Here is a 15,214-nt window from a genome sequence, read left to right on the forward strand (position 1 = left end):
GCAGTCCTCTGGGGTGGAGTGGTTGGGTACCCGGAGTGCCCCCCTCCCTCCCCACCCATTCTTGGGTGTCTGGGTGAGGAGGCTATGGAACTTGGGAAGGAGGGCGGGCGGTTACACAGGAGCGGCGGTCTGTTCTCCTGCTGCCTTTCCTGCAGCCCCACCAGATGCCGGAGCATATCAGTTTGATCCCCCAGTAGCCTCAGCATTGCATCCCGCCACCTCTCTTCTCGTTCGTCCCTCCTTTCCTCGCGTTCATTTTCTGCTTTCCTGGACTCTGACATTGTTTGTTTGCATTCTGCTAAGCTCTTTCAGTGTGGGAGGACTGCATGACTTCAGAAAACATTTCATCGCGAGTGCTTGGTGTTTTTTTCCGCTCCCCCCGCACCCCCGTCTTATCTGCACTAGCCTCTGGGATGGAGATGATGGGGTAGCGTTGAAACATTTGCAGCTGCGGGAGGAAAAGGGAGAGTGGTATTTAAAAAGTCCCATTTTAGAGAACAATGGGTAGACTCTTTCACGGTGGACCAAGCTGTTAACATTACATAGCACATGTGCTTTCGGTACAAGGTCACATTTTGCCTCTTATATCGAGGACCTGCCGGTTTGGTGTGAGAGATCACACACGCAGGGCTGGGCAACAGAATTCTGCTTACAGGCAGCCATGGTAATACACAGTCTTTCAGCTTCTTCAGCCTTCATAACAACATGTGGGAATGGTTTCAAACAGCAGCTCCCTCCTTTCCCATACTAAGCACCAGTTGGGATGCATTTGTGGCCAGTACAGCCCCTCCTTTTAAATGGCCGACCCAAGTCTTCAGGGCAAATTTAATCATTAAACACACTTATTTTTTAAACCATGCATTATATTTACAACGGTACACTCACCAGAGCTGCCTTCTCCGGCTTCATGGTCCGTGAGCCCACCTTGGGAGGGTTGGGACGGTATTGGCTCCAGGGTGATAAACAGTTCCTGGCTGTCAGGGAGAATGGTTTCTCCGCTTGCGTGCTGTGCGCTATCCTCATCCTCCTCATCCCCAAAATCCTCATCCCTATTGCATGAGACTTCCCCCCCCCCTTTGCAGGTGTCCACAGACGGGGGTGGGGTAGTGGTAGGGGCCCCCCTATAATTGCATGCAGCTCATCATAGAAGCAGCATGTCTGGGGCTCTGACCCAGAGCGGTCATTTGCCTCTTTGGCTTTTTGGTAGGCTTTCCTGAGCTCCTTAATTTTCACGTGGCACTGCTGTGGGTCTCTGTTGTAGCCTCTGTCCATCATGCCCTTGGAGATTTTTTTTTTTTTTTTTTTTTTCAAATATTTTGGCATTTTGTCTTTTGGAACAGTTCTAATTGCATGGATTCATCTGCCCAAACAGCGATCCGATCCAGTACCTCCCGTCCGGTCTATACTGGAGCTCTTTCTGGGACTGCATGGTCACCTGTGCTGCTGAGCTCGCCACGCTGGCCAAACAGGAAATTAAATTCAAAAGTTCCTGGGGCTTTTGCTGTGTACCTGGCTAGTGCATCTGAGTTGAAAGTGCTGTCCAGAGTGGTCACAATGGAGCACTCTGGGATAGCTCCCAGACGCCAATACCGTCAAATTGCATCCACACTACTCCAAATTCGACTCAGTGATGTCGATTTCAGCACGAATCCCCTTGTCGGGGAGGAGTACAGAAATCAATTTTAAGAGCCCTTTAAGTCGACAAAAATGGCTTTGTCATGTGGACGGGTGCAGGGTTAAATCGATCTAACGCTGCTAAATTCGACCTAAACTCGTAGTGTAGATCAAGGCTAAGAATCCCACTAGGATTTGGGTGCGAGTTAGATGCTGAGCTGCAGGCTGGTGTCAGGATTTGAGGCTATTGTGCACCTGTTTGGTGCTTTGGAGACTTTAACAGTTGAAACTTAGGTGCCTAGGGACTATGGACACCTACAGGGTTAGGAGGTTTGTGATGGCCAGTGGCACCTAAATGTTGGATTAGGTCCCTAAAGTAGCAATTAGGCACCTATGTCCTCCTTGTGAATCTGATACTCAAGCATCTGTCCTCTTAATATATTACTATGGACCTAATCCTTGGACTTTGTTCTGTTTAGTGAGAGAGAAGCATGCACATTATGCTATTAATGCCAATTCTACTGGATTTCTCAAAATCCTTTCTTTCTTGAAAATAAGTATAAGAAAAACTGGAAGCAATAGTAATAATATAACAATGGAAACATATCAAACAATTTATTTTATATCGACAGAATATAAAGGAAAATATATAATGTTTTTGCTTCATATAACAAGAAATTTATTCATAAACTGTACTCATAAGAACTTAATACACAAACTAATCAGTAAGAATGTACAGTATCAAAAGCCATGCTTGAAAGACAGACATGAAACCTTTTTGCCTCAATGCTGCACTATCAAAGAAGAACATTAAAAACTTGCCAAAAAGTCAGGAAAAAAATCCTTTAAAATGCTTCCTGAATATTAAATGGAGAATTGTCTGATGCTATCAGAGTTGCAATATCTTATTCTTTACTCAGAAATAATTACAACGCATGTTCTAGCCACATGTAAAAAGTGAAATGTCTTGCCTAGTACGTTACAAGTCAGTTCAGAATTTTTTAAACTTTCCCTGCTATCCAAACCAAACACAGGCCTTTTAATAAGGAGGGTTTGTTCCTATTTAATTCTCTGCTATAATTTTGTAAAATATATTTTATAGTATCTCTGTTGTAAAATCATTTGAGCTATTTTACATGACAGAAATATGGCATCAAAGCATGGCGAAGTGCTGTTTTAACTGTTTGATGAGCTGTTGTGTATCAACATGACCTGGAAATGCTTCCTTTGACTTCTGAGCAGCTATATAACTCCTCTGGAGATCTCCAACCTGCAAGACACATACACAAACACTCTAGTCACAAACAGTGCACTATTTATTGCATGTACTCCGAGCAGCACGCTTTCTGATGCCATGACACTTCCTCCACAAGTGTCCAAGTAAGCTGGTCCCAAGACTGAACAAATAAGTTTGATATAGGCCTAAAACCTCTAGTACAAGTGAGGGCTTTGAATAGAAAAGGACAAGGTACTGCAGGAGACCTCTACGTAACCTGTGAACCATAGAACACAGCACTGTGATGACCTCATCAGAAAGACCTTCAGAGGGAGGATTTAAGAATAGGTGGGCTGGAGTCCTGGCTAGAAAGGCTGTCACTACTTATATACCAGTGTATTATGTTGGGTGTAGGGGTTACATTAGCGGGCTGCATACAAAGCTGGTCTGCCCTAACTCCTGTAAAGTTTCCCTGTGCACAGCCTATGTAAATAGGCCACATGTAGAGACCAGGATACAGTCCTTCATCAGTAAGTATGGCAAATCATTTTTACACTTTAAATCTTGTGCTTTACAATGGAGAGGGTATGTTTAAGAAATTAGTGGGTTATTCTCACTTTGATGTATGCACATAGCTCTTTCGTGTTAGTGAGCTACCCACATAGCAGACTTGCATCTGAATCTTCTTCAAGGTGAAGGCAGAGGCAAAGAGCAATTTGTACTTGCAAAACATTTCAAGACCTGTACACGCTACTCTTTTTATTACCAATGAGATTGTAATAGATAATGGGCATGAGTTTAAGAAAATTTTCTCAAGTTAGCTCGTCTTATCTACAGCACTTGATTTAAAACTAGTGTCCTACACATACTCTAACACGTCACACTTATTTTCAATATAGATCAGGATAGCTCTTCTGCATTTTTCTTTCAAACTAAGTGAACAAAAGATAAATTACCAGTTCAATAACTGAAGTGTCTCTTATGACAGAAGTGAATAAAAAGCAAAAGTCAAAGGCATTAAAGTTGAAAAATATTATATTCCAGTATCCTGTAAAATTATGGCATAAACAATTTTAACATTCTTTTCCCTGTTAAGAAATCATAATAGGATGCTATTTTACTACTTAATATACAAAATGATCAAATAACTATACAGACCACAAATGAAGTGAAAATTCTATAATTCAGTAAATTTATGCAAATCCAAGGAATTACTACATAGCTAAAGGTCTTCAAAGTAGACACTTTTATTCTCAAAGGAAATTTGATTGATGGTGTTGGAATTCCAATCCCTGTGCATTACAGTGTAGACATACATGTTTAATCTAAAGGGTGGACGCTTTGCATTTTTTCATTCACGTGTCTGAAAACTTGTTACATGCAAACAAAACTTGTTAAGATTTCAGATGACAGAAGAAGAAAACAGTACATTACCTGGTCAGAGAGTGCTGCAAAATTGAAATGGGGCTCATACATATGAGGTGCTAAAGATGAAGCAGTCTGCAGTAATGCTCTTGCCTACATAGATTAAAAACAAGACTATATTGAAACATGTGAATGGGGGTGTTGAGAGAGAATGAGGAGAAAATGTGTTTTGTTCTGGGACGACATCATCTTGGATTGTCCCATAAGTCTTAAAATACACATGAGCAATATTCACCACTATATAAAGGCATAATTACAATAGCAGTGAAATTAATGGGAATCGCGCCTGTATTAACAAGGCAGAGTTGGGGCTTTAAATAGGCAATTTAGTACTAAATACCAAATAGAACATATTCCTCAAAAAAGGGGAAACTTTGAGAAACTGATCCAAATTTCTAATGGAGTTGGAGCTACTGTCTATTAAAACACTGCCTAATGCTCTGGAGTATTAAGTGTCCTTGAAAACCTAAAATCTGATCTCCTGAAAATGACATTTTTCAGGTTTAAGATGTCCTAGTGTGTATTGTTTTTATTGGGAGTTTTATGGTTTTCTTTTCACTTACTTTGCTATTAGCTCCCCTAAAATTCCAGAATCCTGAGCTGGATGAAATACAAATGAACATGTATCTGATATTATTCTATTCCCCCTGCATTTTCCCTGAAGCATTGTTCCAGTGAGCTGGCCAGGGAATGAAATTGACAAGAGTTCTGCTCTCTGCAGTGCTTGGAGAGCAGAATTCTCATCACTCGCTGTCCCCTGCAGGCTCACAAGAACAGATCCGACAGGAAGAGCTGAAAGACGGTGAGAGGTGCATGTAAGCATCCATACTCTCAAATGATCCAGCATTCTGATTTGCTCAGCCTAAACAGCTGATGTTTTTTCACACTTTTTTTGGAGAGCTGATGATTTTAAAACAAACAAACCAAGAAACCTGTAGTTGCATGAAAAGTTTGTGGGTGTGTGGATTTTTTGAGGTTGTCAGGTTTGAAAGTATTCCACTAAATATTGAACAAGCTGCCCAATAGCCATCAGGAGTCATCCTTTTAAGTGACAGGTTACTATAGTATTAAACTAGTGAAAAATAACACGTGTGTACACATACATTATATATAAACTGAATTAATATACGGAAGATAAAAGTAATGCTATGAATGCAATACAAAAGTAAGTTCTTCTTGTGAATATTTTCCACTTTTTAATAGGAACTTTGTGGACATTTCAAATAAAATGTACTCTAATGATCATCTCCATAAAATAGGTATTCTGCTATTTTGAAAAAAAGGCTATTAACATTAAGGGTTAGCACCCAAGTTGGGCTTTTGAGTATGCATTACAATACAGTCAAATTATGGAATAACTTGTTTCTCAAATACTGTCAATTTATTCTACCATCCTAGATAAATTTACTATATTTGAGTCTTTCATTTTTATACTTAAAATAATGTATTTTTCATAAAGGTCTTGAATATTTTTGAGCAATTTATCTTTGCTATTCATTTAAATTTTGTCAGCACACATACTGTGCTTTTTTCTTTTCAATTATTGGATTCATTTTCTTTAGGTACAGTTCAGGGGATTAAACAGTTAAGTATCTAATAGCTGCAAACTTCCATAGGTTATGTATGTTAGCAAGTCTTCACTGTTATTCTTACACAAAGTATTAACTAAATTAATGGAAAATGTTTGGCCTGGATGTACAGTACTGCATGTTATACATAGGCATTAAATTGAAAAATGCCAATTTGAAAATTAAAGTTACAAGCAACTGAAAACAGGGGATTAGGCTGGAAATGCTTATCCAGCCTTAATTATAAGCAGTACCCACCTCTCTCAGTATAATTGGACTAAGGCTCCATCTGGGATATAAATTTATGTATATTGACTGAATGGGAAACAAAATAAAACTGAACTTCATCTGTCACAGCAAAGATCAGCATGAGGGTATGTTAAATGTTACCATGGTGATTGCTAGGATACTTGTATAAAGTTAGCTCTATAAATGACTTGCTGCTTTGGAACAGATTTACATAAGTACTGTATATTCTTCTGGTGTGTGTATGTAATATATAAATCAACCAAACCAGTTTTGCTGTTCAAATGAAAAGATTCAATTCTTACTGAGGGCCTATTCTGATTGACTTTCCAACCAATGTAGGTTTGATTTTCATGTGATTTACATGGAAAAAGTAGTAAAATGTGTTTATTCTAACAGAGACAAGGTGGGTGAGGTAGTATCTTTTTATTGGACCAACTTCTGTTGGTGAGAGAGACAAGCTTTCAAGTTTCTCAGACCTGAAGAAGAGCTCTGTGTAAGGTAATCAGTGTCACAGCTAAATACAAGGTAGAACAGATTAAACATAAGGCGTTAATACGTTGCGAGACCATTCAAGATGAAGAGGGCAGTTAATGCCTCTGCAGTCATAGGACAAAGGAGGGTAAGTGTTACAAATTGTTGTAATATACAGATTATTCCAACATGCACATCATCTATATTTAGCTACACTTAGGGTGCATTGCAAAGAAAGCCTTACAGGAAGGCATTCTGTTCCTGTACAAAACTTGCTCCAATATGGTGTACTACCTTTTTTTCCTTATTATGAACACTCACTTATGTACAAAGTGAAAAAAAAAATGCTGCTATCCAGTTATGTTCAGGGTTCCCTTTGTGCCCAGGGTAGTGGCATATTCTTGTCTATTGTAATTTTTCTATATCATTTTCCAATGCCTTAGCATGGAATATTATTATTTATTTAAGCCAGTGGTCACATTCTAATATGAATGCTTAACTCAGAAAAATCTCAAGGTAGCTTTCGTGATTACAATGCATAAATAAATACTACTGGCTGTACATAATTTTAATGAGGCAATCTCTTCATCACCTCTTTGTAGAAGAAATCCCTTGGCACCTGATAATGGACTCTTTTTTTTTTTTTTTTTTTTTTCTTCCCACCTACCTCAGTCAAGCAATATATTCCAACAGGGTGTTCAGCATATTGAGGCAATGAGTACAGGATAATTTGTTTGCTCTAATAGCATTTTTATCCTCTTTTGCTTCTGGGCTACCATTTTACCTTCAGAAAATCCTAGTTTGCCATAACTGTCAACAGCAAATGCTGTGAAAGCATTGCAAACATTGCTTGTGTTCAACCAGCCACTCGAGGGTTTGAGGACATGAGTCTAGTGGTGCATGCTATGAAAATCCAGAGGCTACCTCAAAACATGCATCTGAGTTAAACTTTGCTGACAAGCAAGCCATTTGGCTGGTTTCTCACTCAACTGAAATTTCCTTGAAATCAAGATGCTAACCACAGGAGGTTCAAAGCAAGCATCTCACATAGCTTTAGAGTTTAGCACCAACCTGCTCAACATGACCCCTTCGTATCTCCAGCACAGCCAAGTTGTTATAAGCTTCTGCATGGTCATTATTATTGGCTAGGGTCAGCTTGAAACACTGGTAAGCCAAGTTCAGGTCACCTATTCCCTAAAAATATCAACAGAGTTTTTCACTCATCAAAAAGTTTGACAGTAAATTTCAGGTTGCTTAGTTGTCCTTTTTGTTTTAAAGGAATGTTTTTTCATTTGGATGTACTATTGTAAAATAAAAATTGTTACTTTAAATAAAAACACACTGACAGAAACCCTACACACAATTCCAGTTTTTCTCAATTGCCTTTTGCCCCCCTCTCCTCATATGGGGGCTTCTTATTCTAGTACAAATATCAATATCTCTGGTCTGAAACATTTGCTAATGTTTCAATTATATGATTTAAACTGATACAATGCAAGGTCACCTTGAAACTGCCAAACACTAAGAAATACATGCATCATAGCTTTTAAACTTCTGAGGGTGTCAAAATGTATGCATTAAGGGTCTTATCCTAATTCCAGTAAAGTCAATGGAAGCAATCCCATTGACCTAAGGTAGAATACTGTTGAAATCTAAATGGTGTACAGAAGTCTACTTCCAGGCAGGTAGTTAAAGAGAAATACAAACTAGGTTATGCATTAATGTGATATTCTCCTCCATATGAAAGGATTATATTAGATAACTTGAATATCTTTACGGGACAATTACCACTTGTATTTCTGTTTTAAAAAACAAGCTGTAACAGATGCACCTTCTCAGCCACAACACGTGCTACTCTAGGGTCTAATTCTATTCTAATACTCTAATTCGATTGCCATAAAAATTGTTATCCAATAGCATGTAGCAACCCAGCACTTCCTGTCTAAGGGGAAGCAGCTGTCGGAGAAACTACTTTTGAATCTGGTATCTTAGTCTAATAGGTTTGCAACAGAGCAAGTTCCACCAGGGTTCTGTCGGAGAGTCTTTCAGCAAGATGTGACAACATGCCAAACTGGAAGAATGAAAGGTATTCCTCTCCTGGGGTTTCTTCCTGTTCTGAACTGTTAGTAAACCCTCACCCCAACTAAATATGTGCTGTGCTTCCAACTAAATATGTGCTGTGCTTTATTCTCTACTATCAGACTTCCATACTGTACATTTTTTCACAACAGGCCTTTGGGTCTATCATACCAAGTCCTTTTCCTTCAGCATTATTGTTTTTTTCATTCAGTAAACTCATATTTATTCAGAAAAACTTTAATTTTTTCATACCACAGCCACATGCCCCAAGTTGTACCAAACATCTGCTGCTTCCTCCTCATTTTCAGCCAAAGAAAGTGCACGTTCAAGGGAGGTCAGTGTCATATCATACTGCTGGGCAAAGAAGCAACAGAGGCCCAGATTGTTAAATAGCTGGCAGTTATAAACACCCATCTGCAGGAGACGCCTAATTCAAGAGAAAAATAATGTAACAGTTTTAGATGTATTGCAAGTATGAATTTCTTTCTAAATGGGAAATCTTCCCTCCATCCCAACAGGATTAGGCATGCCTAAGTACATTACATAACAATAATATGAGCTGAAAGAAGTAAAATAAATTGAGTTCAAAGCAAATGTGAATTTTAAAAAGTAAAAACCGCAGTTAATCGTGGGCAATGACCATCCTGTTTGTCTCTGGCTTAGCCTTTCAAACACCAATGGACACAGCACTGATTCTACACATAGAAATAGTCTATGCAAAATGCTGTGTGTGTAAATCGAAACTCTCACACTTTGGCTTGTCAGATGTGCCACTACATTTGCTTTTAGTGTAACTCAGAGTTGGATATATCCTTCATCGCCCAACCTTAAAGTTGTAACTTGTTGCTATCACTTTTTATAATCACTCTTTATACTTAAGTTATTTTGGCCCAACCCTGGGCTTTCAGCAAAAGTGAAATCAGAAATTATCTAACCTTTAATCCGATTTACATAGTAGGCATATTAGATGCTGCACATTAACTTTCAACAAAAATTTGAAAAGTGTGTTTTATTAAATTAGAACTCTCTTTTATAAGATTTAGAGAGAAAAGTACACGTAAGATCAGATCTTAGAATGAATGTAGCTGCTTTGAATGGGAGCACAGGCAAATTCTGGACCTAAAGCCAGCATAGCCAATGCCAGGAGGATCACCATAATGAAGGGAGATCTTCAGGTGGCATAGAACTAGCATAGATGCTGTAGTCCATAGAGCTAGCTTAGCCTTTTATTTTACTCAGAAGTAACACAAGGAATCTACAGGCCTGTACCATGTAAGACTTCGGTTTAAGCAAGTTAGCAGAAGTATGGTAGGCCTGTGATATAGCATAGATAAAATGGCCCAACAGTTACCCTAGATTTTGGGAAACTGGGAACAGCTTGCTCAATAGAGGGAGTTGGTACATAACAGTACTAGGCAACTACAGGAACACTGAACCGGTACTGGGCTTGGATATTTTAGGACAGAATCATTGGCAGATGTCTAACTACAAACTTGCTTGAGCAATAGGTGACTATGTGATAATGAGTTAAATGACATTAATATGTTAACCTATAGGATAACTGCACCCCAATATTATGAGGGTGACAAAGTTAGATTTGGACATGGAAGGCTAAGCATCAGAATGATTGTGATAGTGCCCAGGCCCTATAATAGGACAAGCCACTTTGTAATGGGGGTTGGCGTTCCATCATTGACCGTTCAGCTCTTCATTATCTACCACCAATCTTTGGGCACTGAAGATTTGGGACCATCAGAATTATTTGGCATGCTGGAGGCAGGGCTGGTCCTTTGTCTCTCACTGCTAGGTCCCCAAGGAAGGGTGTAAGTATATAAGCATATGCAGGGAATGACACCAAAGATATCCCCAATACTGTATTACTCCACCTGTTTGTGTGGTTTGCGGCTTTTCTGTCCTTACTAATTGGCTGTTATTAAAACAAGGCTTTGCTTTGCCCTCAGTATGAGTGTCTTTGCCATATATCCCAAGGTTCCCTACAAGACATTCAACTTATCAGTTTTAATGCTTGGGGGGCAGGGGGCCAGGCTTCAGGGGGATGCGGGGTCTAGGGCAGCCTGGGGAATTAGCAGGGGGTCTGGCGCCAGCAGTAGCGAGCGACCTGGCCCCAGCCCGCCCATGTCCCTGCTCTTCCCCCTTTCACCCAAGCCCTCACCCCACCTCTTTCCGGCTTCCTCCCCCGAGCGATGCTGGGAGTCGGTGGAGTGTCTCAGTGCTGCTGGTGCCAGGCCCCTGCTAATCCCCCAGGCCACCCTGGACCTCGCATCCCCCTGAAGAGCAGGCCCCTCCCAAAGCGCAGTAAGCCCAAACATTGATGGAGTCAGGCCCATGTTCCTAAATATTGGTGGAACATGGGGCCCATATAACTCGCTGCCTATGCTTAATCCTTCAAGGTGGTGTGTCCCTCCTGCAAAATGAAGTTGAAAATCAGGTCCTTTTGAGTCCCCTCTTCATTCATTAATCAGGTACTCAACCATTTTGATGCACTTTTATTTTAACAATCATCCTGTATTAAGTGCTTAAGTGTAATTACCATATTCTAGGTATAGAAGATATTAGAGTAGGTATGTTGGTGATACAGTAGGCAATATTTCTCCATTTGCTTAGACACCTTTGATTCCTACACCCTTGCATTTTCTTTGGCACTATCAATGTTACAAAAATATTTCTCTTCAATATTAATCTTTACTTGCGCACACACCTGTAAAACCGCAAAGCTATCTCAGGTTGGTCTGAATAAAAGTGGTTACTGCCAATGCATGCAATGGCTTCCACATGAGTGTTATCTTGTTTTAAGACTTCTCTGTAGTATTCTGCAGCTAAGGAGATGTTATTCATTTCCTGCACATCAAAAATACAAAAACAAATGAACAAATATTTTGCAAACTGTAGTAATCTTGCTTTATATCATTTTATTAAGCTCTTATAAAGTGCCATAAACTTACACAGTGCTTTACAGGGCCTGGAGAAGGAGCTGGCAACCTAAGGGTATGCCTACACTGCAGCTGGGAGCGTGCTTTTCAGTGAAGGCAGACTGACATGCGTTGGCTTTTGCTTGAGCTAGTATGCTAAATTAAATGAGCACCAAGTATTACAATGAGTCTCTGAAAACTGGAATCATGGAATAATTTTGTAAGTTTGTTTCCAGTAGGAAGTGCCAATTAAAATGATCATATTGTGTCTAAAAATACACCTGGATGTATGGTATTTGGATGGAGAAGTAGGATAGACTTTTTTGCTCCTTGTAACAACTAGACCTATGTCCCAGGTACTTTGAGGGGTTACTGTCACCAGAGAAACCGCCTCTTGTGGAAGATGCGCGAATGTACAAAATGTAGAGGTCATTCAAAAAGTGTTTTTTTTATTTGTTTAGAGAGCAGTTTGTTCCTCTACCCTAGTGCTCATAAAACATCCTACAGTGTTTCAAACTATCATCCTGAGCAATTTGACTGAAAACAGTCAAATTAAAACCTGTTCTATCACACAATAAAACTGTAGCAAATTAACTTATGCAAATTTACATTTCTCAAACAAGGAAACATACTAAATTTTAATAATAGTATGATCATTTAAAAACCTGGAGCAGATGGAAAGTGGCAGACCTTCTCTTTTTCTAATGCCTAAGGAGAAAGTGACAATGAAGGTGTTTGGTACATATGTCCCTCCAGGCATGTACAAAGAGAGCTGAATGGTTGTATGCGATGGTACAAATCTTTAATTAAGTTATAAATCTGTAGTTATGTGACACACCAAGGCCCATCAGTACAGAAACAAACATCTTTCTATAACAATGGTGCAGAGAAATATCTAATACAGTCTGCAGTACAAAAATTCATAAAAAGGTTGCATAATGTTAAGGATAGTCTACAAAATAATATGCCACATTATTTAAACACCGCTTTCTTAGCTGCATTTAAAGATTCAGATAGGATGACCAGAAAAAGGATTGCAGATTTTTCTTTATAAAAAAAAAACCCCAAAAACATTTACCTTGAAAATGGGTATTAGACAAAAATGGATGGCTTCTTCTTTATACTTTGAAATAGATTTATTGCCATTTCAGTGTACAAGGCAAACTACAACAATATAAAACTCAATACTTCTGTTTTTAATGGCAGCATTTTCTTTAACGCAAAATAAAAGCAACTACCTCTGATTATCAGCCTACAATGAAATCACTGTTCTATTTTAAAATATTAGTACCGTATATACTCATTCATTAGCCCGTTCGTTTATAAGCCGACTCCCCCAAGATGGTTAGGTAAAAATAGCAAAAACTGTATGATCCTTTCATAAGCCAATCCTATATTTCGGGGGTTAGCAAACTTTGGCTCCTGGCCCGTTAGGGTAAGCCACTAGTGGGCCTGGACGTTTTGTTTACCTGGAGCACTCACAGGCACGGACCCCCATTGGCTGGGAACGGCAAACCGCGGCCACAGGGATCCGAGGGGCTCCATGCTTGCAGACGCTCCAAGTAAACAAAACGACAATTATATATTAGATACTCAATTCAATGATTCCCATAGAGTTTAATATCATCAAATTTTGGTGTAGACCCATTTATAAGCCAACCCCCACTCTTTGATGCATCACTTTTTTACCAAAAATATTTGGCTTATGAACGAGTATATACGGTAGTTACATTTAAAACAAATACCACCTAAGCTATGACACATTTCAACTTTACTAATTCACAATGACTTAATAGTACTAAGGAAGGCAGCACTGATCTGTAGACTATCCTGCTGTTTAAATCTACTAACAGGCCGTTTGAGACACCAGCATTTTTCTTCTCTTTTAGATCAATGAAAAATGTATAAGCCAATCATAGTACTAAATGGACAATCTGGAAATGCAACACTTGATTTAATGTGGATTTGTTTGTGTTTGAACAAGGAAAAGCATGGTCTGTTTGGTATAGTTAACCAACTGAACAAATAAGCCTGCAAGACTGTCTTTATTTTGGTAGACTTTCTGTAACATTACCTGTTTTACATTAGTAATGCTGAAAAATAATGTGAATTTTTGATGACCTTACAAGCATATTGAACTTCTGATCCTTTTTCCTGCATAAGAAAATAACCTTCTTTGCACTAGGGGTAGTGTAGTACATGCATACCTCATAGATTCTAGCAATCCCACAAAGAAGGGTCACTTCTCCAGGAAATCTATCTAATCCTTGCTTGAAAAGATGTAAAGCTGTCAAAGGCTGATCCAACCGAAAATACACCTGAGCAAAGAAAAAGTGTATATAAATGTCAAATATTGATATTCATGCTCAGACAGCTGTTTGACAAAAGAAGAGCTAGCAGCAAGAGAATCTTCTTTTGATGCAGAAGCCATTATCTCAAATAGTCATATGAGCATCAATGGGGAAAATCTTCTTTTGATGCTAAAAATGTGACAGTCTTAATTATTTAAGTGCTAAAAACATGCCTGGAACTGTACAAGAACCACAGCAAGACATTTCCTGTCTCTATATTTATTACTTATAACATAGGTCCCTGGACCTATAATTCACAAAACTAACAACAACAAAAAGTCAGTGTGCACTGGGAGATTAAGATGATGTCACCTTAAATATTTTAAACATATTAATCTAAAAAATGATGATGGTCACATTTTGAGCCTTATGGAAGAAGTGAGGCTTAAGAGGAATTTGAATGAAGAAAGTGTATTTTAGAATTCATGGAAAGTCTTCTACTCTGGCCAAATGACAAAGTGGACAGTGACATTTGCAAGCTTCCTCATATTGCTCTGCCAAAATGTCTCCAGTCATATTTAGACAAGACGATCCCTTATAGGCAAAAGGGTAGTTCAGTCTGCGTGGCCTGTCAATCTTTAGTTTTTGTGTTGGTAATACCAGTATGGTGCTAATAGTGATGTGGAGACCTGTCCTGTAAGAACTACAGTATAACTGGAAAGAGACCATCAACTGATTTCACAAAGACCATTTAAGCAGCACTCCGATAGTATAACTTTCTGAGACTACTGGAATGAAGCACATCTGAATCTGTTACAGAGAAGGAAAAAAGCCATATTCTACATGAATCACTCATGTCATTCAATTCCCCAAGCTGATTACTCATATGTCAGTAGAAAAGTGTTTCAGCTATATATACTTCAGAGTAAAGCAAGACACATTTAAAGTGCTTGTGCTAGTGGAATAACATAGTAAATAACGTTTGATTGTAATATATGAACAATGGACAAATAGCTGCCATTGGTGTTGTTTAATATAATAAGTGACCCAAAGGAGTAAAGCATCAACATTACAAATTAAAGAAACCATCACAGCTAGTAGCACAATACAGCTCTTCTGCTTTTGAGATCCATGCAGGGAATTCTGAATGCAAATGATCAAGTTATTATGGTCAAATCTTTAATTAATCTATAAACAGATATATGGTGCTTGGCATGCACACACAGCGGCATTCTTTGAAAAGTGACAATGGGGTAATTTTAATGATCTAATTGACAGCAAGTATTTCTCAAGTAAGGGACTGCAGTTTCAAACTGATCATGGTAAAATTAGAATTAGAATAGTAGGATCAGTGGAAAAAATTTGCCTGAT

The 15,214-nt window shown here is 38.8% G+C and overlaps 1 protein-coding gene across 6 annotated transcripts in view; it reads right to left on the reverse strand.

Annotated features, from left to right (window-relative positions):
- Positions 1 to 2,269: 2,269 nt before the first annotated feature.
- The window catches only part of TTC8 (tetratricopeptide repeat domain 8), a 67,452-nt gene continuing 54,507 nt past the window's right edge, over positions 2,270 to 15,214 (reverse strand). For 5 of the 6 annotated variants that reach the window (XM_034768609.1, XM_034768607.1, XM_034768608.1 and 2 more), the window contains 6 exons: positions 13,760 to 13,870; positions 11,342 to 11,481; positions 8,875 to 9,049; positions 7,615 to 7,737; positions 4,265 to 4,348; positions 2,270 to 2,884 (listed from right to left, as the gene is read on the reverse strand). In XM_034768609.1, coding sequence (XP_034624500.1) covers positions 2,768 to 2,884; positions 4,265 to 4,348; positions 7,615 to 7,737; positions 8,875 to 9,049; positions 11,342 to 11,481; positions 13,760 to 13,870 — 750 coding nt within the window. In that variant the 3' untranslated portion in view covers positions 2,270 to 2,767. The remainder of the gene's footprint in view (positions 2,885 to 4,264; positions 4,349 to 7,614; positions 7,738 to 8,874; positions 9,050 to 11,341; positions 11,482 to 13,759; positions 13,871 to 15,214) is intronic. The other variant, XM_034768610.1, reaches the window with a different exon arrangement.

The sequence above is a fragment of the Trachemys scripta genome, chromosome 4, assembly GCF_013100865.1.
Source record: "Trachemys scripta elegans isolate TJP31775 chromosome 4, CAS_Tse_1.0, whole genome shotgun sequence".
NCBI lineage: Eukaryota > Metazoa > Chordata > Testudines > Emydidae > Trachemys > Trachemys scripta.